We start from the raw sequence: 27,314 nt of genomic DNA, 5'->3' as shown, positions 1-27,314 counted from the left end.
AAAAGTTGGTAGGCAGGTGCAGCAGGTGATCAAGAAAGCCAACGGAATGTTGGCTTTTATTGCTAGGGGGATAGAATATAAAAACAAGGAGGTATTGCTGCAGTTATATAAGGTATTGGTGAGACCGCACCTGGAATACTGCATACAATTTTGGTCTCCATACTTAAGAAAAGACATACTTGCTCTCGAGGCAGTACAAAGAAGGTTCACTCGGTTAATCCAGGGGATGAGGGGGTGGACATATGAGGAGAGGTTGAGTAGATTGGGACTCTACTCATTGGAGTTCAGAAGAATGAGAGGCGATCTTATTGAAACATATAAGATTGTGAAGGGTCTTGATCGGGTGGATGCAGTAAGGATGTTCCCAAAGATGGGTGAAACTAGAACTAGGGGGCATAATCTTAGAATAAGGGGCTGCTCTTTCAAAACTGAGATGAGGAGAAACTTCTTCACTCAGAGGGTGGTAGGTCTGTGGAATTTGCTGCCCCAGGAAGCTGTGGAAGCTACATCATTAGATAAATTTAAAACAGAAATAGACAGTTTCCTAGAAGTAAAGGGAATTAGGGGTTATGGGGAGCGGGCAGGAAATTGGACATGAAGCTGAGTTCGGATCGGTCAATGCCCTGTGGGTGGCGGAGAGGGCCCAGGGGCTATGTGGCCGGGTCCTGCTCCGACTTCTTGTGTTCTTTAGATTTGTGGTTGGGATCAGATCAGCCATGATCTTATTGAATGGCGGAGCAGGCTCGAGGGGCCGATTGGCCTACTCCTGCTCCAATTTCTTATGTTCATGACTAGTATCCTTTGCTTTTTATTCTTCTCTCCTTATTCATGCACATTCATTCGCTCCCTCACACACAAGCAGACACTGCAGCATTTCAGTGTAATACAATGAAATGTCTTGCGATGTGCAGCAATGCTTCAAGAGGTGTTTTACTGCAAGCATTGGCAAGTGTGTTCTGCTTTTTGGTCTCTAGGTGCCCAAGAGGAGGAAGTGGTAGAGCCCTGTATGCGTTCTCAGATGTGCACCTCGCAGAACCCTACATCGTCCACTTTTACAGCGGCAAACACTATCACAGATAGATCCGATTTGGGGGGTTGGGGGTGTTGTTAGTGAGCTGCAGGTGTGAGCACTTGGTTAAACACACAACATCAATGAGGAGAAGCAAGTGCAGATAGAATTGCAGAAGGTGCAACCTTCTGGCTAGGGAGACATCAAGGGGTCCATCAACTGCTAACCCCAGGGATTTTGACCTATCAGGGTTTGCATACAAGTGACGTTGGCAGCTCAACATCATTTTAGAGCACGGCGAGCAATCTGTATAGTTGGGGGGGTGTCAATGCAAGGCAGCAGAATGTGCATTTGTTTGGTGCTGCACGACTGCCTGACTGAGCTGCATACATCACGGAAAATGTGCCCATTCCAGGGTTCTCTGCAGCGAGGACTCATTGGCCAAGACATAGTTACAATCTCAAGTATAGCTACGATAAGAGCAACACGGACCTTGGACCCAAATACACAGCAGTGTGACTTATCTGGATTCACCACATTAGGTAATCAGCTTGAGCCAGCAATCATGCATGGCTTAAACAAACTCATTTCTGTGTAGTGGTGTGTTTTCACACAGTTCTTGTAGCCATGTTGAGGGAGTGCCCAGCAACAGAGGAACAGCAGGAACTGGCCTACGTGATAGATATAGCTCTTGGGGTACTGGAAACACCTTGTGATGCAACATCCAAACCTCCTTACTACTTCATTCAGATGACTACAGTATGTGAACATACAGGCCCAAACAATCACTTCATCATTCATCGTGGTGCCTGCAGTTGTAAGACCTTCTTCTGACCTGACACAAGGCACCTCTAATCTTAGAGAAAGACACCGACACCCAGCAGCCATCTATCTAAGTTCTTCCCCTCGCTGTGGAAACGTTTAGAAGGAGCTCATAGTTAGGGAATGGAAGACACACACCATATACTGCCACAGAAGGGAAGCACTGGAGCAAAGCACACTGAACAGACCTGCATCATACACTGTAAGGGTTAATAAAAGCTGCCTTGACTGATATTGTAATGTGTTCTGACATTTCTTTTGGTAAGAGGCAGAACCAGGTTATTGGGGAGAAATGAAGTAATATTCATGAGTGTTGGTGTATGGCAGCATCCAGTGGAGGAGAAGCTTTATTTGTCAAGGAGGTTGGGCACACATGGAGATTACTGTTGTGCATTGGTGGTATGAAACACTTATTTAAAGATTTGGTCAATTAGATGTTCTGATGACTCTGGCAGACTGAGTGTCCAGTTTTATAGCCAATTTCTCTACCTCTTGATCAGCCTCATCTTCTTCTATTTTTGGCTGCCAAAGGAGGAAGGAATCATTGGAGATGCCATGGAAACGAGCACTGATGTGCATGATTGTGCTCATGTGACCATAGGGTCACAGACCACCCACACATTCATGGACTGGTAGCTCTAACTATTCATGAATGGAGTTGCTTTGGTGGTAGATGCATGAATGGCCACGAGTGCAGTCAATTATATCCTAAATTTGTGGGAATCCTACTGCAGGGTAGAAGTGGAAGGCTCTTACTTGCTGCTGTGCTGGCTGCTTTCCATATGAAAATATATGAAGTCCCTGGCCCTGGCAAACAATGCATTGGTGGTCTGCTTGATGCAATTGTGAACTGTAGGCTGGGAGATGTGTCAGAGATCTCCTGCACATGTCTGTAAGGAACCCACTGTATAAAAGTTCAACACAGTGGTAACTATGCATAGTCTGGCTACTGGATGTGCATAACTGTTATGGTGACCTTTAGGAATCTTAGCTTGAGTGGGCAAGTGTCTTCAGACAGGGTTCAGGTGTGAAAGCCTGGGTATATATACACAATTCATACATTTAGAACCTGCAAATAGAAAGATCTGCCCATAGGAATACTCATAACTGCAGGCAAGGGAGCTTAGTAGCAACTTCAGCTCCACAAATAAAAGTTGCAGTCCAGCTTTATGTAGCAATCAGGAAGGCTCCAAAAAGTTTCCCTAGCTTCTTTATCCAACTGGACCAAAATAGTGCAGGAACAGTGAGTTGCTAAGAGATACAGCAAAAACAGTAATGTACATTTAACAACAAAGGCCCAACTGAAAGAAGCGCAGGTTTCATTTGCAGTATCTGTTTTATGCCTATCAGGTGCTCCTTAGCCCTGCAGATTGCATTATAAGGAGGACCCCTCATTTAAATAAAGCTTGGCCCTATAATGAGCCTTGTATACAGTCTCTGCACAGCACTAGCACGTGAAGCGTTTCACGAGTGCATAGACATGTATAATGCATCTTGGATGCAGAGTAGGCCTCAGGCCTATTCTGCATCTGATTATTTGGGCCTCTGGTGCCCAAGGGGCTGCAGCACTTCAGGCGCTTTCCATCGCATTGTCGGCCCCATTATATCAGGTAAAATACGCCCATTTTTGAAAGGCCACCAATATCACTTGGTATACAAAAGGTTAATATGAGCACTGCCTGCTTATCATTCTCTGGCTGCTTATTCTGAATTGCCTCATTTGCAGTCGCTATTCATCCTATCCTGTGTCATTGGGATAGACTGCAACGAATTGATAATTTCTAATGCTTTGGCTGACTTCGTTTCAGGGGTTAGGGGTAATCAGATTTATTGTTTAAAATTCAAAGATTGTTAAAAATAAACCAAAAATGACAATGGACTCCAGACACATGCGAACATGATCCATTTAGAAATCTGATCCAAGGGTAGAATTTAAATGGGCCAAGTCACTTCTAAAGGGAGCGGCAAGTATCGGACATTTAGATTTTTCATTGTGTTAAGCTGCAGTTGTAGCTCAATATACGATGCAAATTCTGTTTAGTGGCAGCATTGTAAAAATGGAATTTGAAAAGAAGTTTTAGCACTGACACTAAAAATGTATTCAACACTTTGCAGAGGGCAGACTAATAACATTTTAGGCAAACATGTTTTGTGATAATGTTAATCAAACCAGATTCGGTTACTGGAAATGTGGGTCTTTTATAGTGCAGCAAATTGCTATGGCAACAAGCTGCGTCAAAGTGAGGTAGGTTCATAAGCACCATTGACCACATGTGAAGCAGTGTTTGAAGTGGACCAGAATGGTCCAGAAAGGTGTTCTGGTGCTAACCAATTTGATGTTGATGTGTCAATGCCTCCTATCTGAGTCCCATTGATCAGTCACCTCCCACCTGCAACACGGAAAAAGTGAACAAGAGGAAAGCAGGATACAAAACAAAAATGGTACACGATACTCCAAAAAGGTGCCAAGGACATTTAGCACTGAAAGGATTAAAATGAGCTCAGCAGCTGGCTCATTTAACAGTTTCTATTTATACAACATAGCACAATTTCAAAACATGGGGTAGATACTGCAACAATGTAATATGCTGACAATGGCTATTATGTTAATTGAAGTGCTTAATCTAGAAGGTCTTTGGGCGTGTTAATGAACACATAGGGCAGGATTTTAATATGCCGACGGGATGGTCAAAGGGCACGTGGGAAACACGAAAAAAAATCCTTACCTTTCCCCACCCGATCGCGACCTAACTGAAGGCCCTCAATGTGGCTTCCAGGTTTGCTCTCTGAAAGCTGCGCAGCGGGCGGACTGCACACCCACATGAGGTGCTGTCAGCTGGAGTATTTAAAGGACCATTGATGCAATAGCTCTTGTTGGGGAAAGGAGCAATTCAACATAATGGAGCAATACAGCTGCAAGCCTGCACCAAAATTCAATAATTCCGCACGAGGTGCAACTGGCCGGGGTGAGGAGGAGGAGGGAAATATACTACCCGGAGGATAGGAGGAAGCGCCCTGTCTCTGCCATCAAGAGGGCCTGGCTCGAGATGGCAGAGGAGGTGACCAGCAGTAGCAACATCTCTCATAGTTGGGTCCAGTGTATGAAGTGCTTCAATGACCCAACCAGGTCAGCAAAAGTGAAAACACACTGATTCACCTGCATTCTGTGGGGCACATCCCCACTCCCCCCCCACTCACATTCTGCCCTGCGAAGCCTACTCCATCACATCACTCCTCACGCCCACTTAAGGCCCATCCTTAACTTATCTTCATTTTCTGAGCACTTCCTCACCTCCCCATTTGTGAACCCACCATTACCACTCACCCCAATCCTGTGCAATGTGATGTATATGTCTGATAATCACCCTCTGATGAATCACTTTCATGGTCAGCCTCTCCCAAAGAAATGCATTAATTGGCTGACCACTTCACCATCACTCACTCACACGTCTGTACTTTCTCCCCTTGTAGGAGAAGAGCGCAGAATGCAAGGGAGAGGGCGGGGACTGGAGGGGGGGCACAACAAATATTGGTCCTCACAGAGGCGGAGGAGGAGGCCCTGGAACTCAGCTGCACGATTGAGTGCCTGTCCCTCGGGGATGCTGAGACTGGCACCCCACAAACTTCTGGTGACAGAACTTTAACATTCATCACACACAACATGAATTGATGTTATTAATGATATTCATGTTGAACACCTCAGTATGCTCATCGCAACATTGCATCTTAATATCACCTTCTGTTCTCTTCCAGGCCTTCCAACGACTGAAGTAACTGAAGAGGGCGATTCCTCAGAGGAGCTCCCTGCCTCTGAAGGCACACCATCACATCATAGCGAGCCATGCACCAGCGCAGATACTCACACCTCGGTGGGTCCTAGTAGTGAATTAGTTGGGTTGTTATCTGGTGAGTCACCACACACGTGAGCACAAGCAGACGCTGGTGACGGGGCAGCCATGGCGAGTCCGTGGGCACACTCCTCTCCAGGCTCTGCTCAGCTGGACACAGATGCTGAACCCTGGGGGCCATTCTTTAAAAGGACAATGATCGAGGGACAGCAGCACATTTGCGAGGTACTGGAAGACGTGCCACGCGCACTCTCCACAATAGCGGAGAGGATGGAGGAGTCCACCTCCAGCATTAGTGGAACTGGGAAACAGTTGGAAATGTCTCCATCGAAATTCAAGCAGGGCTCACAAATGAGTCCATTCAGATCTTGACAACGGCCGTGCGGACTCAGGGTGAACAACATTCTGCCGCTGTAAACAGAGATTTTAGAAGTGGCCTTACAAGGCATTACACATGTCCTCCAAACTGTTGTCCAGCAGGGTTTTAGGAATGATGGCCCTGGCCCAGGATAGGGATGATGGTGAAAGGGGACATGGAAGTGGGTAACGCCACTCAAAGCACTCCCACGTCTCAGCCGTTGCCCCCCTCTCAGCCAGTACCCACAATGCTGCCTCCTCTCCAGATAGCTAAGTCTGCCCCTGCACAGGTGCAGGTGGAGCAGTCTTTGGCGTGGCCCTCACGGGATTCAAAACCCAGAGGGCGTAAGCCCTAAACATCTCAGGAGTCAGGGCATGAACATGAGCAACCATCCACTACCTCTGTTGCAACCACAGGAGATGCACCCCGTAGAAGTAGTAGGAAGCGAAAGGCAAAAGTTTTGTGATCACAAAAGGTACGGACAAGGGAGTTTGATAGATTGACATGTTTTTCATTTCTCTTTGTCTTTTGTTCCATGCATGTTAAATGTTATAATTCTTACCACCACTGCCACGTCCTGCCCATTCTTGAGTTGCTTTCGTGATAGCGCCCTTTCATGTGCTCCATCATGAACGGTTAGCCTTGATGCCATCCAGTGGGTGTGTTTACAGTGGGTGTATGTGTGGTTGTAGGAATGTTTTGTGCGGGGGCGTGGGGTTGCTGGTGTTGGCGGTGCTCATTCCAGGTGGTGTGAGAACTTGACTATCTTAACTTTGCAGATCTCCTTATGACAACCTATCAAATATGAGTGACTCCTTGGCCTCATGAGCAGCCATGTGAGCCGCTGCTCTGCCGATGGGTTGTCCATTGTCCTCCTCCTCAATGTTGATGGCAGATGCAGATGCTTCAAGAGGGCATGGGGCCTCGTGCACCGGTAACCCTCTTTTTTGAGCGATGTTGTGCAGGATGCAAAGAACGACTATAATTCTACCCACTTTCGCCAGTGAGTATTGAAGGGCTTCCCCGGATTGATCCAGGCACTGAAACCGCACCTTGAGCAGTCCTATGGCATGTTCAATGACAGACCTCGTGGTGATGTGACTGTCGTTGTACCGCTGCTGTGCCTCGCTGAGGGGGTTTCTCAGATGTCATGAGCCACGTCTGCAGAGGGTAATCCCTTGTCTCCAAGGAGCCAGCCCTTAAATCTGTCTTGTGCGTGGAAGAGGGCCGGGATTTTGGACTCACGCAAAATGAAGGAATCATGGCAGCTGCCAGGGTAGCTGGCACACACCTTCAGAAATCTCTTCCAGTGGTCGCTAAACAGCTGCGCATTAATGGAGTGATATCCCTTTCAGTTGATGAACAGTCCTGGTTCATGTGGAGGTGCTCGAATTGCTATGTGTGTGCAATCAATTGCGCCCGGTACCTGTGGGAAGCCAGCCAGTGAGTGGAAACTCACTGTCCTCTCAGTCTGGCTGATGTCGTCAATGGGAAATTTGGCAAAACAAGCCATCCGTTACCTATCATATACCACATGTCAGCAGACGACTGAGACACCCCGGCAATGTCACCGCTGACGCCCTGGAAGGATCCAGAGGTGAAGAAGTTGAGGGCAGTGGTCACTTTAACTGCCACGGCCAATGTATGGCCAGCAGCTCTGCATGAAGGAGTGCGCAGATGTCTGTGACCTCCTGGCGACTCACCCTGAGCTTTCGTAGGTGCTGCTCCTCTGAGAGGTCCAGGAAGCTCAGCCTCTGTCTGTAGACCCTCTCAACTGGGTAGTGCCTCCTGTGACATCGGCTCTTCCATTGTTCTCCTCTCTGCTCTTCTGCAGGTCCCTGTGACGCATCTCTATCTTGTGGAGCTGCAACTCCCAGAACTGCACGCCACGCCTGGTGCGGATGGTGATGTGCCTCCTCCTCAAATGTACTAGCGAATGCAGTCATTGCACCCCCACCCTGATGTTAACAGTTTGAGGGGGGTCTAAAATTAGGTCAATATGTGTGAACACAAGAATTCTGAGTGTGAACAAAGAAATCTGAGTCTAAACACAAAGAACTCCCAGCCAAAGATTTGTCTGAAAGAACTGCTTGCCCTGCTCCAAAAACTCACCTTTTATCCCTTTCTGTCAAACAATGATTGAAATGGCCAAATGGATAGCAGCTGCAACCTGCCACCGTTTCCATGGCGCCTTTCAGACAGCACAGGAAACACGTTGAGACTGGGTTAAAATAGTTTCCCTGCCTCAATACACAAAATATTAAGTAGCTTCGGTTCCTTAATTACTTGTTTAAATAAAGCAGTCAGGTCTTCCGGCTTCCTGAAGCACACACGCACCCAGATGCGTCTGGGTTGTACGCGTTTTTCAGCAAGTTGAAGCCGGGATTCGTTCCCACTCAAAAAAAACCCGATTTTGATTGCCCCCCTGCCCTAACCCACCCGGACTTTGGGGCTAAAATTGAGCCCATGATCTCTCAAATCCCAGAGAGACTGTAGGGATGATTCTCCAATCCCATGCTTCCAGTGAGGAAGCTGTGCTAGCAGGGAGCATGGAGTGCAGAATCATCCATATGTGTATGCAGAATCTGCTGCGTCCTACTGGAGGCCCCAATCTACCACTCTGCCAAGCTTCTACTTGGCGAGAGATAATTGCATATCCTCTAGACCCAGGATCTCCTTATAATGTATTAAAATATTTTTCAAAGTCTCATAATTATAAATATGGAAGAGCAGTAGACCAGGATTGTAATATTTTCCACTGAATTTATAAACATTTCAATTCAAGGATGTTTACAAATTCAGTGGAAAATATTAAAAATATAAAAAGAATTTAAAAAATGAATGTAAAGCTTTTTTCCTAGCAATAGTAAATGAACTATGGCCAGGGGCTCAAGTTTAAAATTTAATAAAAAGAAAATTGAAATGTCAGCTGTGCCTCAGTTGGTAGCACTCTTGTCTCTGGTCAGAAATTTGTGGGTTCAAGTCATACTCCAGAGATTTGAGCACATAATCTAGGCTGACAGTTCAGTGCAGTACTGAGGAAGTCCCATCTGGCCTCTCAGGTGGATGTAACAGATCACATCTAATTTTGAGTTAGAGCGGGGGAGTCCTGGCCAATATTTATCCCTCAACCAACATCACTAAATCAGATTATCTGGTCGTTTATTTCATTGCTGTCTGTGGGACCTTGCTGTGTGTAAATTTGTTGTTGTGTCTCCCCACATTACAACAGTGACTACACTACAAAAAAGTAAAGTGCTCTGGGAAGTCCTTAGGTCGTGATAGGCACTATATAAATGCAAGTTCTTTCTTTAATCCTACTCCTCTCTATATAAAATATGTACAGAAAATACAATAGGGATTGAAACCCGATGGATATCAAAAGCTAGGGCTGAAGTCCCCAAACTGCCATTAAAGAATTTAAAAGAAGAATAAGGATTGTATTTTTAAAAAACTTTAAAATTCTTTTCCTCCAATAATAGAGAACATAATTGGGAAAAGGCACCAACTCTCTGGTGTACAGTTCCACAGGCATCAGCAGTATTCTGCTACCTCACTCAACTCAACCCAACCCCAACCACCTCAAGGGATCATTCTTTGTATGAGCTTGGAGAGCACATGAATCTGTACAGTATCACAGGCAAGTGTGGTCCTGTTCTCACCCAACACATTCACACTTCCCAGAAATGCTCACGGAACAAACCCTGGCTGATTTTGTCTAAGGACAATTGTAGCAGACCAACCGGTGCTCTAGCTGAGACCAGCTAAATCTACACATAGCAGGAATTGAACCTGCACCTCTTGGTCTTTATGGTTTACAGTAACACCAGACTTTACCTTTGTCTTTCTGACCATTTGGGGAATTCTGGGAAAATAAATTTTAACTTTTTTTGAATAAAACTGATCGGAGAGCCCGAAGGTCAGGAGAGCGGACCTGAAGGAGTTTGGGGGCAGAGGAGCAGAACGCCGCAGAGGATAAAGTGTGAAGGCATCAGGGAGCGAGGTAAAAAATAAAAAAAAACTCAAGTGATGTCAGCATCAGGGAAGGAGCTGGTTGGTGAGTGTTTTTTTCTAAGTCGTTAGTTTATTTCTGGTAAGTTTAGTTAGTAATCTATTAAATAGAGGCATGGCAAGGCATCTCAGTCCCGTTGAATGCATATCTTGTGCCATGTGGGAACTCCAGGACGCTTCCTGTGTCCTGGACGGCCACAGGTGCAGGAAGTATCGTCAGCTGGAGGAACTCAAGCTCTGGGTTTCGGAGCTTGAGGAGTGGCTAGCGTCACTGCAGTGCATCCGCAAGGCTGAGAGCTATGTGGATAGCACGTTTCAGGAGGTGGTCACCCTGCGGCTTAACAGAGTGCAGGCAGAGAGGGACTGGGTGACCGCAAGATAGACAAGGAGGACCAGGCAGGTAGAGCAGGAGTCCCCTGAGTGCATCTCACTCTCTAACTGGTGGTGATGGCAATGGTTCCTCTGGGGAGTACAGCCAGAGCCAAGTCCACGGGTGGCTCAGCTGTACTGGAGGGGAGGAGGAAGATCGGGAAAGCAATAGTGATAGGGAATTCAATAGTTAGGGGAACACACAGGCGTTTCTGCGACCGCAGACGTGATTCCAGGATGGTATGTTGCCTCTCTGGTGCCGGGATCAAGGATGTCACTGAGCGGCTGCAGAACATTCTGAAGGGGGAGGGTGAACAGCCAGAGGTCGTGGTCCATATTGGTACCAATGACATAGGTACAAAGAGGGATGAAGTCCTGCAGGAAGATTTTAGGGAGTTAGGAAAGAGATTAATGAGCAGTACCTCAAAGGGAGTAATCTCTGGATACTCATGGTGCCACGCACCAGTGAGTATAGAAATATGAGGATATAGCAGAGGAATGCGTGGCTGGAGAGATGGTGCAGAAGGGAGGGCTTTAGATTCCTGGAGCATTGGGACCAGTTCTGGGGTAAGTGGGACCTGTACAGGCCGGACAGGTTGCATCTCAACAGAGCTGGGACCAATGTCCTCGCGGGGAGGTTCATAGTGCTGTGGGGAAGGCTTTAAATTCATTTGGCAGGGGGGTGGGCACCAGGATGTAGCATTGGAAAGGAGAAACAAGGTATACAAAGGATTCAGAGAGAAAGATAGCACTACAGTAAGAATTAGTACGGTATTAGGTGGGATCAGATTAAGAGAGAATACAAGAGGGTCTAAGATAGGTTTACAGTGCATATGTGTAAATGCATGAAGACTAGTAAACAGGTTGGTGAGCTGCAGGCGCAAAACATGAGAATATGATGTTGTGGAGGTAACGGAGACCTGGCTCAAAAAGGGCAAGATTGGGTACTAAATATTTCTGGATACAAGGTGTTCAGGAAAGATAAGGAAGGAGAGAAAGGAGTGGGGGGGTGGGGGGGGGCATGGGGGGTGGCAGTATCGATTAAGGAGAATATTGCAGTTCTGGAGAGAGAGGATGTCCTGGAAGGGTCAAGAACAGAATCTATTAAGTTAGAATTAAGAAACATTTGAAGTGCCATTAAACTACTGGGTGTATTCTATAGGCCACCAAGTAATGGGAAGGATATAGAGGAGCAAATTTGTAGGGAAATTACAGAGAGGTGCAAAAACCATAGAGTAGTGATAATGGGGGACTTCAATTTTCATAATATAGACTGGGATAGTATTAGCATAAAGGGCAGAGGGGGGAAGAATTTCTGAAATGTATTCAGGAGAACTTTCTTGATCCGTATGTTTCCGGCCCAATGAGGAAGGAAGCATTGCTGGATCTGGTTCTGGGGAATGAGATAGGTCAAGTGGAGCAAGTGTCAGTGTGGGAACATTTAGGGAACAGCGAACATAGTATCATGAGGTTTAGATTAGCTATGGAAAAGGACAAGGAGCATTCTGGAGTAAAAATACTTAATTGGAGGAGGGCCAATTTCAGTGGGTTGAGAATGGATCTGGCCCAGGTAAACTGAAATCAAAGATTGGCAGGCAAAACAGGAATCAAACAATGGGTGGCCTTTAAAGAGGAGATAGATCGGATACGGTCTAGATACATTCCCACGAGGGGGAAAGGTAGGGCAACCAAAGCCAGAGCTCCCTGGATGATGAAAGAGATAGAGAGTAAGATGAAGCAGAAAAAAGGGGCGTATGACAGATGTCAGGTTGATGATACAAGTGAGAACCCGGCTGAAAATAGAAAGGGCAAAAAGAGAGTATGAGAATAGACTGGCGGCTAACATAAAAGGGAATCCAAAAGTCTTCTATAGGCATATAAATAGTAAACAGGTAGTAAGAGGAGGGGTGGGGGGTGGCGATTAGAGGCCAAAAAGGAGACCTACGCTTGGAGGCAGAGGGAATGGCTGAGGCACTAAATGAGTACTTTGCATTTGTCTTTTGCAAGGAAGAAGATGCTGCACAAGTCATTAAAAGAGGAGGTAGTTGAGGTACTGGATGGGCTAAAAATTGATAAAGAGAAGGTACTAGAAAGGTTGGCTGTACTTAAAGTAGATAAGTCACCAGGTCCATATGGGATGCATCCTAGGTTGCTGAGGGAAGTAAAGGTGGAAATTGTGGAGGCACTGGCCATAATCTTCCAATCATCCTTAGATATGGGAGTGGTGCCAGAGAACTGGAAAATTGCAAATGTTACACCCTTGTTCAACAAAGGGTGTAAGGATAAATGCAACAACTACACGCCAGTAAGTTTAACCTCGGTGGTGGGGAAACTTTTAGAAATGATAATCCAGGACAAAATTAATAGTCACTTGGACAAGTGTGGATTAATAAGGGAAAGCCAGTACAGATTGTTAAAGGCAAATCATGTTTAACTAATTGATTAAGTTTTTTGAAGAGGTAACAGAGAGGGTAGATGAGGGCAATGCAGTTGATATGGTATATATGGACTTCCAAAAGAGATTTGATAAAGTGCCACATAATAGGCTTGTCATCAAGATTGAAGCCCATGGAATAAAAGAGGCAGTGGCAGCATGGATATAAAATTGGCTATGTGACAGGTAACAGAGAGTAGTGGTGAACGGCTATTTTTGGACTGGAGGAAGGTATACAGTGGTGTTCCCCAGGGGTTGGTACTAGGACCACTGCTTTTCTTGATATATATTAATGACTTGGACTTGGGTGTACAGGGTACAATTTCCAAATTTGCAGATGACACAAAACTTGGAAGTGTAGTGAACAGTGAGGAGGATAGTGATAGACTTCAAGAGGACATAGACAGGCTGGTGGAATGGGCGGACACGTGGTAGATGAAATTTAACACAGAGAAGTGCGAAATGATACATTTTGGTAGGAAGAATGAGGAGAGGCAATATCAATTAAAGGTTACAATTCGAAAGCGGGTGCAGGAACAGAGAGAACTGGGGGTGTATGTGCAATGATCGTTGAAGTTGGCAGGGCAGGTTGAGATAGCGGTTAAAAAATCATATGGGATCCTGGGCTTTATAAACGGAGGCATAGAGTACAAAAACAAGGAAGTCATAATGAACTTTTATAAAACACTGGTTTGGCCACAACTGTAGTATTGTGTCCAATTCTGGGCACTACTTTTTAGGAAGGGTGTGAAGACCTTGGAGAGGGTGCAGAAAAGATTTACTAGAATGGTTCCAGGCATGAAGGACTTCTGTTACGTGGATAGACTGGAGAAGCTGGGGATGTTCTTCATAGAGCGGAGAAGGTTGAGAGGAGATTTAATAGAGGTATTCAAAATCATGAGGGTTCTAGACAGAGTAGATAGAGAGAAACTGTTCCCATTGGCGAAAAGGTAAATAACCAGAGGACACAGATTTAAGGTGACTGGCAAAAGAACCAAAGGCGACATGAGGAAAGACTTTTTTACATAGCGAGTGGTAATGATCTGGAATGCACTGCCCGAGGGGGTGGTGGAGGCAGATTCAATCATGACTTTCAAAAGGGAATTGGTTAAGCTCTTGAAGGGAAAAAAATTGCAAGGCTACAGGGAAAGGATGGGGGAGTGGGACTAGCTGGATTTCTCTTGCATAGAGCTGGCACAGACTCGATGGGCCGAATGGCCTCCTCTATGCTGTAACCATTCTATGATTTTACAAAGGCCAGCCAAATATGAGGAAAGGAGTGAGGCTGAGTACCTCCATTTAACACTTTCGTCACTTATGTTGAGTGTCTGAACTTACAGTCCTCAGGGACTGCCAAATAAAAGCTACGTAGTTTCACACACAAAGGAGAAAACGGACAACTTTCTCCAAATTCCTCTCATGATGTACCTGCTAATGCTTACTGCAAAAACCAGCAGATGGCTGGAAACCAATTGCTTGTCTCATAAGAAAGTTCAAGTATGACATAGCAGGTCCCGAAAGGAGCAAAGAAAAATCGAGATAGGAAATGCAAACAGCGCACAAAGCTGTATTTTCACTTTAATTAAAATTTAAATCATACTATGTAAAGCGACAGCTAAATGAAACAAAATAGCAAATAACCAGCTTTTGCTGTGGTGAAAAATGGGGCTTTTAACATTAAGCCAATCTTAGCATCATGAAACATGGCCCCTTAATCATTTTCCTTCTTTCACAGACAACCTTGGTTAATTTGTTTTTACAGCAGGGAAAGGGTTTCAGTTTTTCCCTGTCCCTTTTCTTGTTATTGATAATTTTCTCCCATTCTTTTCTGAAACCATGCTTTGTTATCATTCTAGCCCTCCAGTACCTGATCCACAAAGTCATTCCCGATGAATGAAACTAAACAGTATGAAGTTATTAAATGGGGGAGAGGGCATCGCAGCCAAGCCAGATCTGCCTGAATATGTGCACTTTCTAGCAGGGATCAGAAGCATAAACCTGGGATATTTTTTTCTTCCCTAGGTTAGTGGCACTGAAGCCAAGTGTAACATCACTATACCTGCCCCAGCCGAGATTGGTGAGTTCAGCAGAGATTACAGAATATACCCGAGACCTTCCTGGTTTGTATGCTTCAATACCACACCAGGCAGTCCAATTTCCCACTGAATTATTTTTTATTTCATTTCTTCACTGTTTCCATGGGTTCACCTGACTCATGCACCATTTGCCAGCCAGAAATACCTCAGGCAATGATGCTTTTGAACCAGCTGTGAGATTACCCTGGGGTGACCAATGCTCCCATTTTTCCTCCCAAGTGGGAAGTGACTAATGCCCACCTGACACGTGTCCCTTGCAACATTATGAAGATCTGGAACTCACTGCATAGGGAATTATGACCACAAACCCATGTCCTATCACTCAAATGGTGGAAGTATTTACATTGAATACTTCGAAATCAGTTGCAAGTGACAGATTCAATCATTCAGTTATAAATATTACACATTGGCTATATTTTTTCACATGAAGAAATTATAATTCAAATGGAAAATCTCCTAGCAAACCAATCTCTCATTCCTGTGTCTGTATAATAAAAAAAAAACAGCCACAAGAAATACAATTTCTGATAATTAAATATTAAGTAGTTCAGAATTGATTACTCTGAATGCAAGACCTAGTGTCTGGATTTCAAAGAGAGAGATTGGAAAAGTTTACAATGGGCTCGATTTTCCTGTGAAAATAACAGCGAGGCTTTCAGGGCTCACTGTTATTTCTATGCAACTGGTACAGTGACCGCACATGTGCAGTTAAATGCGGAAATCCAGAAGTTGCTGTACTAGATGCGACGCTACCCCACAAGCTTCGCGAGAACGACATCTTGCGGGCTAACTCCCCATTCAAATGAATGGAACAGCATGAAGTTCCTGCACCAACCTGATGGATGCGAACTAATCTCGCCAAAAAAAAGTACGTCAAGCCATTTCAAGTCTAAGCACCCGTTTAATGGGCCGGGGAGTCTTAATGACTGCCAAACAACCTCTCTGGCACTGAAAATTAACTTTTACAAGTGTGGAGTCTCATTCCTTCAGATTTTAATTGTTTTTTAAATATGTTTTCATTTTTTTACTCTTTCATTCTGTCTGTTTTATCTCTGTCTCTTATTTCAATATTTCTTACACTATTTCACTTTCTGAACCTGATTTGACATTGAATTCACTATTCTAACTTACACTTCCTGGTTCTGACTCTGCGCTGCTCATTAACGATGCTTCAAACTGATTGGCTAAGGAGATACACAGTTGCTTGCCCCGTTCACACAGGACCCAGATGCCCTGTAGCGGGCGCCGTGTTGGATTGAGCACCTGATAAGAGGTACGTGCCGTGCAAAAGCCCATGCGAAGTCTATGGCCAAGTGCAAGTCTAAAGAAGAGCAGGCGCAGTTCAATCGCCACTCACAGGAAAATCCGGCCCATTACATTTTTCTTATGAGAAATCCAGGCTAAACAGCATTAACTTCCCTCCGAGACAAAAGTAGTCAAGAAGCACAGCATAATCCTTGCAACAATAGTAACAGATAAGAAATAACAAGGAGCAGAAAACACTGGTGGGAGTAGTTTATCGGCCCTCCAATAGTAGCTATATTGTTGGACAGAGTATTAATCAAGAAATAATAGGATCTTGTAACAAAAGTAATGCAATAATCGTGGGGGATTTTGATCGTCATATAGACTGAACAAATCAAATTGGCAAAGGTAATTTGGAGGACGAGTTCATGGAATGCATTCGAGACAGTTTCCTAGAACAATACATTGTGGAGCCGACCAGGGAAAAGGCTATTTTAGATTTTGTCTTGTGTAATGAGACAGGGTTAATTAGTAATCTCATAGTAAGGGATCATCTGGGGAAGAGTGATTATAATATGATAGAATTTGACATTGAGTTTGAGAGTGACGTACTTAAGTCAGAAACTTAAAAAAAGCCAATTTTTAAAAATTTATTCGTTCATGGGATGTGGGCGTCGTTGGCAAGGCCAGCATTTATTGCCCATCCCTAATTGCCCTTGAGAAGGTGGTGGTGAGCCGCCTTCTTGAACCGCTGCAGTCCGTGTGGTGATGGTTCTCCCACAGTGCTGTTAGGTAGGGAGTTCCAGGATTTTGACCCAGCGACGATGAAGGAACGGCGATATATTTCCAAGTTGGGATGGTGTGTGACTTGGAGGGAGACGTGCAGGTGGTGTTGTTCCCATGTGCCTGCTGCCCTTGTCCTTCTAGGTGGTAGTGGTCATGGGTTTGGGAGGTGCTGTCGAAGAAGCCTTGGCGAGTTGCTGCAGTGCATCCTGTGGATGGTACACACTGCAGCCACTGTGCGCCAGTGGTGGAGGGAGTGAATGTTTAGGGTGGTGGATGGGGAGTCAATCAAGCGGGCTGCTTTGTCCTGGATGGTGTTGGGCTTCTTGAGTGTTGTTGGAGCTGCACTCATCCAGGCAAGCGGAGAGTATTCCATCAGACTCCTGATTTGTGCCTTGTAGATGGAGGAAAGGCTTTGGGGAGTCAGGAGGTGAGTCACTCGCCGCAGAATACCCAGCCTCTGACCTGCTCTTGTAGCCACAGTATTTATGTGGCTGGTCTAGTTAAATTTCTGGTCAATGGTGACCTCCCAGGATGTTGATGGTTGGGGATTTGGTGCTGGTAATGACGTTGAATGTCAAGGGGAAGTGGTTAGATTTTCTCTTGTTGGAGATGGTCATTGCCTGGCATTTGTCTGGCGTGACTGTTACTTGCCACTTATCAGCCCAAGCCTGGATGTTGTCCAGGTCTTGCTGCATGCGGGCTCGGACTGCTTTGTTATCTGCGAGGTTGCGAATGCAACTGAACACTGTGCAATCATCGGCGAACATCCCCAATTCTGAACTTTTGATGGAGCATAGGCATGAGGGGCGACTTGGTTAAGGTTGATTGGGAAATTAGATTAAAGGATATGACAGTAGATAAGAAATGGCAAAAAATTAAAGAAATATTCCATAATTCTGAACGAACATACATTCCATTGAGAAATAAAAACTCCAGGGGAAAATTGATCCATCCATGGCTAACTAAAGAAGTTAAAGATAGTATTAGATTAAAAGAGGCTTATAATGTTTGTAAGAAGAGTAGTAAGCCTGAAGATTGGGAGAGTTTTAGAAACCAGCAGAGGATGACCAAAAAATTGATAAAGAGGGAGAAAATAGAATATGAGAGTAAACTAGCAAGACATATAAAAACAGATTGTAAGAGCTTCTACAAGTATGTAAAAAGGAAGAGTAGCGAAAGTAAATGTGGGTCACTTGGAGGCTGAGACAGGAGAAATTATAATGGGGAATAAGGAAATGGCACAAACGTTAAGCAAATATTTGTATCTGTTTTCACAGTAGTAGATACAAAAAGCGTACCAGAAATAGTGGGGAACCAAATGTCTAATGAGATTGAGGAACTTAAAGTAATTAATATCAGTTAAGAAAAAGTACTGGAGAAATTAATGGGACTAAAAGCTGACAAATCCCCTGGACCTACATCCTAGGGTTCTAAAACAGGTGGTTGCAGAGATAGTGGATGCATTGGTTGTGATCGTCCAAAATTCCCAAGATTCTAGAACGGTCCCAGTGGATTGGAAGGTAGCAAATGTAACACCGCTATTGAAGGAAGGAGGGAGAGAGAAAACAGGGAACTACAGACCAGTTAGCCCGACATCAGTCATTGGGAAAATACTGGAATCTATTATTAAGGAAGTGGTAACAGGGCACTTAGAAAATCGTAGTATGATTAGGCAGAGTCAACATGGTCTTATGTAAGGGAAATCGTGTTTCACAAATTTGTTAGAGTTTTTTGAGGCTATAACTAGCAGAGTAGATAATAGGGAGCCAGTGAATGTGGCATGTTTGCATTGTCAAAAGGCACTCGATAAGGTGCCACACAAAAGGTTGTTACACAAGATAAGAGCTCATGGGATTGGGGGTAATATATTAGCATGGATAGAGGATTGATATCGGACAAAAAAGCGAGTAGGAATAAAGGGGTCATTCTCAGGTTGGCAGGCTGTAACTAGTGGGGTGCCACAAGGATCAGCGCTTGGGTCTCAGCTATTTACAATCTATATTAATGACTTAGATGAAGGGACTGAGTGTAATGTATCCAAGTTTGCTGACGATACAAAGCTAGTTGGGAAAGTAAGACGTGAGGAGGATGCAAAGAGTCTGCAAAGGGATATAGACAGGTTAAGTGAGTGGGCAAGAAGGTGGCAGATGGAGTATAATGTGGGGAAATGTGAGGTTATTCACTTTGGTAGGAAGAATAGACAAACAGAATATTTTTTAAATGATGAGAAACTATTAAATGTCGGTGTTCAGAGAGATTCGGGTGTCCTTGTCCACGAAATACAAATGTTAACATGCAGGTACAGCAAGCAATAAGGAAGGCAAATGGTATGTTGGCCTTTATTGTAAGGAGGTTGGAGTACAAGAGTAAGGAAGTCTTGCTACAATTTTACAGGGCTTTGGTGAGACCACACCCGGAGTACTATGTACAGTTTTGGTCTCCTTACCTAAGGGAGGATATACTTGCTTTAGAGGGGTGCAACAAAGGTTCACTAAATTGATTCCTGAGATGAGAGGGTTGTCCTATGAGGAGAGATTGAGTAGAAGGGGCCTGTATTCTCTAGAGTTTAGAAGAATGAGAGGTGATCTCATTGAAACATATAAAATTCTTAGTGGGTTTGACAGGGTAGATGTGGAGAGGCTGTTTCCCCTGGCTGGAGAGTCTAGAACTAGGAGGCGTAGTCTCAGGATAAAGGGTCGGCCATTTAGGACTGAGATGCGGAGGAATTTCTCCACTCAGAGGGTGGTGAATCTTTGGAATTCTCTACCCCAGTGGGCTGTGGATGCTCAGTGGTAGACGTTTATAATATTGATTTCTGGTATTTTAGTCCTCCACAGCAGTTTGCATTGACCTGGTGTAATAAATGCATTACAAAGGGATGCTGAATAGAATGAACATTCACAGAGTCTTGTTCCTCATCAACAAAAGTAATTATTGCAAAAATATGTTCTGCTAATTAGTAATCCTGAAGCTGCCTGACTTCTTAAAATATAATTTAAGCAGTGACAGTTTCACCTTCTAACAAAGCACAATGAATACATATTCAGAAATAAAAACAAAATATAAAAAGGTACATTTTAACGACAGTGGGGTAGGTTTTGCCTGCGATAGTGTAAAACGGGGGATAGCGAATTGGCAGCCTGTTTTATATCTCTCCCGATTTTAATTTTCATTGATGTCATCATTGAGGTGCTATCACCCGTTTATCCTACAAAGTCAAAATCTACCCCAGTGTGTTTTAACTGTCTAGATGTGACATTAAAGATGGTTGCAGGTATTGAATAAAAAAAGATGCTTATTACATGCATTACCTGCCAGTGATTAGGAAGAACAGGGTAAGGATAACTAGAAGAGTGAATCCTCCAACTGCAGCAGTTGCTATGACCAAAACTTGACCCTGTTCTGTGGCAATGTCAGATGCTGGAACAGAAATGGGAAAAATGGGACAATGAAGTATAGTTTGCAGTTAGGAAGAAATGGTCACATTTTATGTAAAGTTGCATTCCAAGCATTTTTTATTGTACAAATGGACACTACACAAAAAATCATTGAGTCCTTAAGGTAGAAGAGCTAAGAATAATGCCTATCATACAACAAAAATACAGGGCTAATGTTACAAATTGTGAGAGCAGAACTTTACTGGTATTTGTTGTGGTCTGATCCTTGAGATAAAAGTATAGACCTCCATGTAGCCCCTTAATTTATGTAATGCATATAACCATACAGTTTGTGCTGTGCCAGTGTTCCCTTTTTGGTGGCATCAAGTACCATGGCGGACAGTGACTACAAGCATGCTCTGTGTACTTGGTGCATGAAGACGTCCACCCCAGTTATGATGCAATTACTTCAATTATGTTAAATGATGAAGCACATTTGATCATTAGGAAATAGTACTGTATATATAAATTATAAATGTAAATTCTAATTTTAGTCCATTGCATTTTGCACTTCCAATGTGTTACCATTTCAATATTGTTAAATGTTATCATGCATTTACTTTGGATCTGTAAGGCTGGTTGTCAGTCACAGATAATGCAGTATATTGTCAACTATGATGGACAGTCTGACTTACAGAAACAATAGAAAGGGATAGTGAATGTCTTTGTTTATAAAGACTGCAGCTTAAGAACTTGAAATTCACAGTTCTTGTACCTCCAAATCAAAATGGATTTGAACCAGTTTTGTAACGGAATATCAATTTATGAGTGCTGCTGATTTATATATGCACACCCAAACTGTGGAAAATTAGTGTTAAGTTAAATTCAAAGGGATAGAAATTAATCATTTATTATCCTCACCCTGCCCTTTGGACAGTTTAACTTTACCTATTAAAATGGAGAATTGTAAAGATTTTAAGAATGCTGAATGCTGTGATTTAACAAGATCCCATAAATTGTACTAAAAAACTATTAGCTGTTGTTCTCTATTTTGATCGTCATAAAGCATGATGGAGTTGATAATCAACCCGGGAGTATTCTTTATGCCCATCAAATAGCACGATCGCTGACTTGGTGTCAAAGTGCAGCGGAGGGAGGTAATAACAACAGTTTGCATTTTTTCTAAATGAATTTAACAGGGTAGTAAAATTTTAACACCAGTGGCTGAACAACAGCAACTAAACCAATTACTGGGGGCTGAATCCAATTAATTTCAGCCAAGCAGAAATTCTTGAATCATAATTGCACACATACCAAGGTTTTATAGTCACACTCAGCTAAGCCTTTAATGCTAATTAGTGTGATGAGTTTTATTATCATACTCGATCAAAGTAACAGGAACCCACAATGTACTGATGCATGGGGCAGCATCATGCACCAACTGGATTGGTGAACTTGTTTTCAAACACGGCTTAACCTGCTACAAAGTCATTCTGCATTATATTACGGTAGCTCATTAATCTGAAAACATACTGAATGGACACACGTGTAATATTTACACGGAAGACATACACGTGTTTTCACAACTGGCACTAGGTAATGTTCATCATGAATATGTAATTTTTCCAGGACCCCAGGAGCAAAGAGCACTGAATCTGAGTAAACATTCTAGAAGTAGTTCCAATAGCACCCAAAAGAATGAGCAACCACCATATTGAAGGTTATAAGCTGAATTTTAGAGTGGCTTGGATAAGAAAAGAAGGCATTTGAGGGAGTCCTTCACTGCAACAACTACAAACTTCTGCAGCACAGTACAGATGTGTTTTGTTCACTTTAATATTTGACATATGCACAACATTTAAATGAATGGTACTTTTACTATGGGACCAGGAGAGACATCACAATACATTGCCTTACTGCAGAGTGAATTACATGGTGCACATCACTTGGTTTTGTTTAGCATAAAGATCTTAGGGTAAAAATAAAGGGATTTGGGTTTCTTTCAGATATAACAGAAATGAGACATTTGTGCATAGATAATAAAATCTTTTGAATCCTTTCAGGCAAAATGGAACAAAAGTAGAGCAGAGATACATTAAAATACAACAGTCAACTGTTCTATTTATACAGAGATACCAGAGAGTCACTAATCTGCTAGTGATTACATTGTCATTTCATTTTTCTGAAGCATTAACTAAATCATGAAAAATCATGATGCGACAGTGAGGGCATGATTATTCTTTCACCTGCGAGATAGTCTGTGTAAATTAGGTGACAGTAGACGACATCAGATAAAACTAGATGTTAAAGGAGGCATGAGGATTATTTGGCACCACATAGATGTTCTTGTATACATGGAGTCAATCAATAATGAAGCATGTTCAAAACAAATTGGATGATAAGTAATTGACTTCACATAACGGTATTTCGCTTCAATTTTTTTCCCCGATTTTCTCTTCTTCTTTCTTGATAGCATTGACTCTGTGCTAGGGTATGGTTCCACAGGCATCAGTCACCCACCAGTACCTCACCAAAGTGCCATTTTTCATGGGCGAGCTTTAGTAATGCTAGCAGGGTATTCAATTGTGGAGCTCTCTCAGCCAAACCTGGTTCTATTCTCACTCAACATTTATACTTCAGCAGGGAATGTTAGTTAGGAGGGAAAACATTAACTGATATTCCCTTCCCTAACCTAGGTTCACTGAGGCCAATTGTATTGGCCTAGATCAGCTAAGTCTCTACGGACTGGGAATTGATCTTGGGACCTTACTAGTCCGTATAGCTCAGCTATTCACTGACTAAAGAATCCGAGCCAGTGGAGAAAAGACGTTTTTTAGCCATTTCTTAGCGTTTTTAATTTTCATGAATGTTGCAGAATTGTATGAAGAACAAAAACCTATGAGAGAGAATCATAACATCTCAGTACATGTGAAATTATCTTGTAAACATCACTTTTGGTCTCAATGTAATTTGCATAATTATTGTTCATTTTGGGATCAAAATTTACACGCTGAAATTTTTGTGTTTTTCTAATATATAACAAAGATGATGAGTGGTTTCAGGAGTCCAGAGGTACTGCACCAGTAGGTGACGCTGTCAACATATTGTTAGGTGACAAATTGAAAACAAAGGGGTAGCACCAAACGTTACAAGACAGCCCCCAATGGTACCCTGAATAAGCCTCATGTATTTGTCTTTCAAAGAAATAGCAATTGTATCTTTCCAGTAACTTGTCAAATTGAGCAGATAGTACCGTCAATCAGCATGCGCGATCTCAATCTGGTCACCACTCACTTAAAATTAAATCAAAAGCATAAACATGTCTCATAAATGATATATGGGAATGCTTCAAAACCCCCCCATTAGATTTCTGATGTGCAAAAATATTGCTCCCCCACAAGGAGACAGATATGTGAAAGGAACCCTTAACCCCAACCCACAAGGTAATCCCCACCCCCCCATACTGAGCAGAAAATAGAGCCCCGCCTCTACTTAGCAGTACCTAGGTTCTTGGAACTAACTATCTCTCCCCCGAACATTACTAAGGTGATTGGAACCCACTCCCCTCAGTCAAACAACACCCCCTCCCACACACTTCAGATGAACACATCTTCTTACTCCCTCTCATGGCTCTCAGCTGAACGATCTGCCACCCCCACCCCCCACCCTGAGCATAGCTTTGGTGACTAGAACCTAGCCTCCTCACCTGAGCACATCTCTCCCCATCCTTCCTCTGACCATCACTTAGCTGTTTGGAGCCAACCTGATTGTGGTCCTTTCCGCATCCTCCTCTTCATCTATCCCACCCTCCTGTCCCTCGCTTTTTCCTTCTCCAACCTTTCCTACTCCCTCTCGTTCAGTCTCACTCTCCCTTCTCCCCCTTATCCTCCTCCTACTCTTCCCTCCCTCTCTCCTGTCCTCTTTTTCCTTCGCCTCCTTTCCCCAACCCCTCTTCCTCTTCTACCCTCCTCGCCCTCTTTCCCCTGCCTCCCACCCCTCATCTCCCTCCTTCCCTCTCCCTTTGTCTCCCGACTTCTCTCCATCCTTCCATCTGCTGCTTTCCCTCTCCCCATTTTTGACCAATTCAATTATCCCCCGCCCTCTAACCCTGCTTGACCTGAAGTATGTGGTTTTGGCTACCCAAGTGCAACACCACAGGAGAATGACGAGTATAAATAAATCAATGCACAACTTTGGAATTGAGTGAAAAATCAAAATTAACTAATATTTGGCTACTGAGAAATAAAAATGTGGTAGATATACTAGACAGCACATGTAAACTGGATAGACTAGTGAATACCTTACATTAGTAAACTGAATGTAGAATTACACTCAAGGCAACAATTTAGGTGATGGCTTAATATATAAGATGGATGTGGTGTGCAGTGTGTAATGTTCCCACTCCTATTACTATTCCAAACCCATGGGAGAAAATAATCACAGGAAAACAAGTCAACATAGCAAGAACCAATCAGATTAGTTGACTTAACATTACAGTGACATGTTTGTCTGGAAAAAGGGGCTACCAACAAGAAAGCACACTACCAAGGTTCAGAGTTTCAAAATCTGCCCTAGAGATGCTGAGATTTGTTAGGCATTACAGGCCTCAAGATAACTTCTTGAACCTTCAGTTAAACTCGCAAGCTTCTCAGATGTCTCATCTACCTCACTTGATCAACTGTCCTTCACCAATCAAATCCACCAATAGAGCTGAAAAATTGATGACAGCTGGTAATAATAGAAGTTATTACCAGATAATTTAAAGGTATTAAAAGTGACAGAAAAGTGATTATTTTTGATTATGGATAAAGGAAAAGAAAGAGAATGCACATGTGCAAATGGAACCAGATTCCTTGCACCCAAACTAATAACTGATGTCCTGATTTTACTATGAATGTATTCATTGCATATAATTGATTGCATGACAACTGCTCTTTCTTAAAAACAGTAGAAACCTGCTGAATTCTTTCTTGAGATTGGTGGAGAGAGCCTGTAATGCTGGAGATCAAACAGTTGGATGTTTGGCTGGTGAAGCTAATAAGCCCTAACATTATTAATGTTAACTCTCCTCCCTGAATACAATGGAGAGTCTCTAACAGTGTTGGTAACTGTCATGGGTAGAGAAATTATAGAATCATAGAAAGGTTACAGCATAGAAGGAGACCATTTGGCCCATTGTGTCCATGTTGGCTCTATGCAAGAGCAATCCAGCTAGTCCCACAACCCCACCGTATCCTGCAATTTTTTTCCTTTCAAGTACATATCCAGTTCCCTTTTGAAGGCCATGATTAAATCTGCCTCCACCACCCCCTCTGGCAGTGCATTCCAGATCCTAACCACTTGCTGTGTAAAAAAAAATTTCCTCATGTCACCTTTAGTTCTTTTGTCAATCACCTTAAATCTATGTCCTCTGGTTCTTGACCCTTCCGCCAATGGGAAGAGTTTCTCTTTATCTACTCTGTCTAGACCCTTCATGATTTTGAATATCTCTATCAAATCTCCTCTCAACCTTCTCTGTTCCAAGGGGAACAACCCCAGCTTCTCCAGTCTATCCACGTAACTAAAGTCCCTCATCCCTGGAATCATTCTAGTAAATCTCTTCTGCACCCTTTCTAAGGCCTTCACTTTCTTCCTAAAGTGCAGTGCCCAGAATGGGGAACAATACTCCAGTTGTGGCCGAACCAGTGTTTTATAAAGGTCCATCATAACTTCCTTGCTTTTGTACTCTATGCCTCTATATATAAACCATGATGTGGAGATGCCGGTGATGGACTGGGGTGGACAAATGTAAGGAATCTTACAACACCAGGTTATAGTCCAACAAATTTATTTTTAAATCATAAGCTTTCAGAGATTATCCCCTTCGTCAGGTGAATCTCCGAAAGCTTGTGATTTTAAAATAAATTTGTTGGACTATAACCTGGTGTTGTAAGATTCCTTACATCTATATATAAAGCCCAGGAACCCGTATGCTTTTTTAACCACTTTCTCAACCTGCCCTGCCACCTTCAATGATTTGTGTACATCTACCCCCAGAATTCTCTGTTCCTGTACCCCTTTTAGAGTTGTGCCCTCTAGTTTATATTGCCTCTCCTCATTCTTCCTACCGAAATGTATCACCTTGCATTTTTCTGCGTTAAATTTCATCTGCCATGCGTCGGCCTATGCCACCAGCCTGTCTATATCCTCTTGAAGTCTATCACTATCCTCCTCACTCCACTTCCAAGTTTTATGTCATCGCAAATTTGGAAATTGTGCCCTGTACACCCAAGTTCAAGTCATTAATATATATCAAGAAAAGCAGTGGTCCCAGCACTGACCCCTGGGGAACACCACTGTATACCTCCCTCCAGTCCAAAAAACAACCATTCACCACTACGCTCTGTTTCCTGTTACTTAGCCAATTCTGTATCCATGCTGCCACTGGCCCTTTTATTCCATGGGCTTCAATCTTGATGACAAGCCTATTATATGTCATTTTATCAAACGCCTTTTGAAAGTCCATATACACCACATCAGCTGCATTGCCCTTATCTACCCTCTCTGTTACCTTATCAAAAAACTCTATCAAGTTAGTTAAACACAATTTGCCTTTCACAAATCCGTGCTGGCTTTCCCTAATCAATCCACACTTGTCCAAATGACTGCTAATTCTGTCCCAGATTATCGTTTCTAAAAGTTTCCCCACCACCGAGGTTAAACTGACTGGCCTGTAGTTGCTGGGTTTATCCTTATATCCTTTTTTGAACAAGGGTGTAACATTTGCAATTCTCCAGTCCCCTGGCACCACCCCCAATATCTTAGGATGTTTGGAAGATTATGGCTAGTACCTCTGCAATTTCCACCCTTACTTCCCTCAACAACCTAGGACACATCCCATCCGGACTGGATAGTCTTTCTAGTATCTCCTTTTTATCAATTTTTAGCCCATTCAGTATCTCAACTACATCTTCCTTTAC

At 43.3% G+C, this 27,314-nt stretch overlaps 1 protein-coding gene across 1 annotated transcript in view; it reads right to left on the bottom strand.

Annotated features, from left to right (window-relative positions):
• epha6 (eph receptor A6) overlaps positions 1-27,314 on the bottom strand; it is a 475,249-nt gene that overhangs the window by 71,638 nt on the left and 376,297 nt on the right. The window contains exon 6 of the mRNA XM_067992840.1: positions 20,290-20,398. Coding sequence (XP_067848941.1) covers positions 20,290-20,398 — 109 coding nt within the window. The remainder of the gene's footprint in view (positions 1-20,289; positions 20,399-27,314) is intronic.

Source organism: Heptranchias perlo, chromosome 11, assembly GCF_035084215.1.
Source record: "Heptranchias perlo isolate sHepPer1 chromosome 11, sHepPer1.hap1, whole genome shotgun sequence".
Classification (NCBI taxonomy): domain Eukaryota; kingdom Metazoa; phylum Chordata; class Chondrichthyes; order Hexanchiformes; family Hexanchidae; genus Heptranchias; species Heptranchias perlo.
This window is presented reverse-complemented; position numbering and strand designations above follow the sequence as displayed.